The sequence below is a fragment of the Limulus polyphemus genome, unplaced genomic scaffold, assembly GCF_000517525.1.
Source record: "Limulus polyphemus unplaced genomic scaffold, Limulus_polyphemus-2.1.2 Scaffold10955, whole genome shotgun sequence".
Lineage (NCBI taxonomy): Eukaryota > Metazoa > Arthropoda > Merostomata > Xiphosura > Limulidae > Limulus > Limulus polyphemus.
This window is the reverse complement of record NW_013676565.1, coordinates 8,237-11,130: the sequence shown is the minus strand read 5'-3', so window position 1 is coordinate 11,130 and position 2,894 is coordinate 8,237. Positions and strand designations below refer to the sequence as shown.

The following is a 2,894-nucleotide window of genomic DNA, read 5'->3' as shown; positions in this document are numbered from 1 at the left end:
GGTTCGCACGAACCGGGGTGGGATTCAGCCGGTTCGCAACTGAACATACCCTCCTAAATATTCACCCTTAAAACATACCCTCCTAAGTATTCATCCTTAACATAGAATTCTATAAGGAATTTCAACTTAAACACAAAGCTCTGAAAATGTTTTGTAAACAAGAAGTTATACTATCATCCTACTGTACTACTGTAATAAAAATATTAATATATCTCAATTAAATCAGGGATACAGAGGTTCAGCTGTATGTCGAATTAGCATTAAATAAGTCTAAGCATTAAATCAAAACATTCAATGTAAAGTAAGAGCCCCAAGAAGCTAGCATTAGATAAAGATAATTTGATTCATACTTCAAGTAACTTACCATCTTTGTCAAAGTGCCATTGTCACTACAAATGGATTCTAAAAACTCTATGTCAGTTACATTTGGATAGGTCTTTTCTCGGCACACGACTTCAGCCTTGCGGACCTTAAAAAACAGATATTGAAATAATTAGTGATTGCTCTCAATAATAACGGGATTTCTAAATAAGATTTCGTAACACTCACATTCGGGATTTTCTCTGGTGTTCCTCGATTTTAATGTTCGTATTTCTTTAAAGAAACTTCCTCATCATACGTTTTAAAGTCACAAGTGTTAAACCTATGTGATCCTACCCAATTTAAGTCACCCATCCTCGTCTAGACATTCTGATTGAAAATAGTATCGATGCCACCATTTTGTTTAATTGCCACCAGTAGCGGCAATTGGGAAGATCCGATTTGGAGAAACATTCCAACTACGCATGCTTATGCAGCAGGTTCTCGGCCAAAAAACGTAACGGTCGTATATACAAACAAGCAGAATAATAGTATAGATTAATTTATAAAGTGGGTTGAAATTAAAATGCGTAACCCTATTAGTTAAGTTAAGCAATTGGGAAGATCCGATTTGGAGAAACATTCCAACTACGCATGCTTATGCAGCAGGTTCTCGGCCAAAAAACGTAACGGTCGTATATACAAACAAGCAGAATAATAGTATAGATTAATTTATAAAGTGGGTTGAAATTAAAATGCGTAACCCTATTAGTTAAGTTAAGCCGTAATCAGGGGCGGTGCGTATAAGAGGTTTGGGAAGGTGAAGAGAGATAGCTCATCTCTGACTGCTCGAGGGGCAACCTCCCTTGAACAAACAATCAGCCTCCCCAAATAAAATGTCCCTAAAGAGTATTATTCTCACCAACTCAAAAATATTATACAGTATATGTGACAGAATAGACTACCTAAACAAAAGACTCACACGCTAAAACATTAAGTAATGAGGAAACACAGAGCTACTTAAAAACAGTATAACAATCCAATTAACGATATGTCATACTCACCAGGCAATGAAGTTATAAAACACGTATTTACTTACAACTTCTGGCTTTGTGTTCTGAAAACACTGGTTTCTTGACACTCGGACTTCATCTGCTAGACTTGAATCTGGAACGATTTTTAAAGAGGCTAACTTAGAGGAAAAATAGAAGACTTATGCAGGAGATTCAAGCATAAACTAAGTAAATGGTAGTCTCAGGCACTGCTGAAAACTATTACAACAAAGTTATGGTTACTAGCAGTCTCAGGAACTGCTGAAAACTATTACAACAAAGTTATGGTTACTAGTAGTCTCAAGCACTGCTGAAAACTGTTACAACAAAGTTATGGTTACTAGCAGTCTCAAGCACTGCTGAAAACTATTACAACAAAGTTATGGTTGCTAGCAGTCTCAAGCACTGCTGAAAACTGTTACAACAAAGTTATGGTTACTAGTAGTCCCAAGCACTGCTTGAAGAGAAGTGAGGGCTACGTTTTGTGAACATTTGGTTCACTGTTAATTTTCAACGAAGGACCTGCCTTAGGATGTTATTCCAAAGACCAGCTATGCTGGCTAGCGGATAGTTGCCAAAATGTTGAGCTTAAGTCCACACATCTAATGGATACTTACTGAGTCCTTCCTAATAAATTGATACTTGTGAAAGTGTCGATCATGAGGTTGTCATACCAAACAGATAATTGTCGAAACGGCAGTCCTGAGCTCGTCTAACTAAGCAAATACTAGTCTAAACATAAATCCTGACCTTATCCAATCAAAGCAAAGTTCAGTTGAAGAGCCAAATGACTGTTAGATACATAAAATCTTCTCAGTGCAGTTTACTAGAACTTAAAAAGATACTGGATCCAAAACTCCTCTCAGTGTGGGATAATGGATCTAAAACTCCTCTAAGCGCAGGATACTGGATCTAAAACTTCTCTAAGCGCAGGATACTGGATCTAAAACTCATCTAAGCGCAGGATACTGGATCTAAAACTTCTCTAAGCGCAGGATAATATATCTGTAAATCACTTTATTTACTTAAGGACAAAACGCACGTAAAGTGGTTGAAAATTGTCACTTCCCTCAACTTTCTGCCACTTTGGATATCATTTATTGAAGTTAGAACTGTTACATTCTTTACTTAAACATAAACAAAATTATCAATATTTGTTAGTAAATACCATAGGTAGTAAAAACTTATATTTTAATCAATAGGAGTAAAATTTGTCAAAGTTTCGATAAGAAATGAAAAATGTCACGTTTTTATTGGAGATAAATAACTAAGTTATCACCGACTTAGACGTACTGAACATCTATCGTGAGTGTTTTTATCCTTTTGTGATTCAATACAATAAACGAAAAAGGATGTAGTGAGTTTGGAAAGATGATTGAAAATTAGTATTTATAACCACTTGTGAAATAACTTACGAAAAATGTACTGAAACTTGTTACGTAATATACAAACCACAGACAACGAGATTGAAGATTCTAGGATCTCCAAATCCAGACACGGCGTCAAAATTTGGCCCAGACGGTTGTTGTAGGCAACCTGTGA

General features: G+C 36.0%; 1 protein-coding gene across 1 annotated transcript in view; it reads right to left on the bottom strand.

The window, feature by feature from the left end:
• Window positions 1–2,894, bottom strand: part of LOC111083740 (uncharacterized transmembrane protein DDB_G0289901-like) — a 7,860-nt gene extending 4,966 nt beyond the window's left edge. The window contains exons 1-3 of the mRNA XM_022380402.1: window positions 2,805–2,894; window positions 1,400–1,467; window positions 365–469 (exon numbers count right to left, since the gene is read on the bottom strand). Coding sequence (XP_022236110.1) covers window positions 365–367 — 3 coding nt within the window. The 5' untranslated portion in view covers window positions 368–469; window positions 1,400–1,467; window positions 2,805–2,894. The remainder of the gene's footprint in view (window positions 1–364; window positions 470–1,399; window positions 1,468–2,804) is intronic.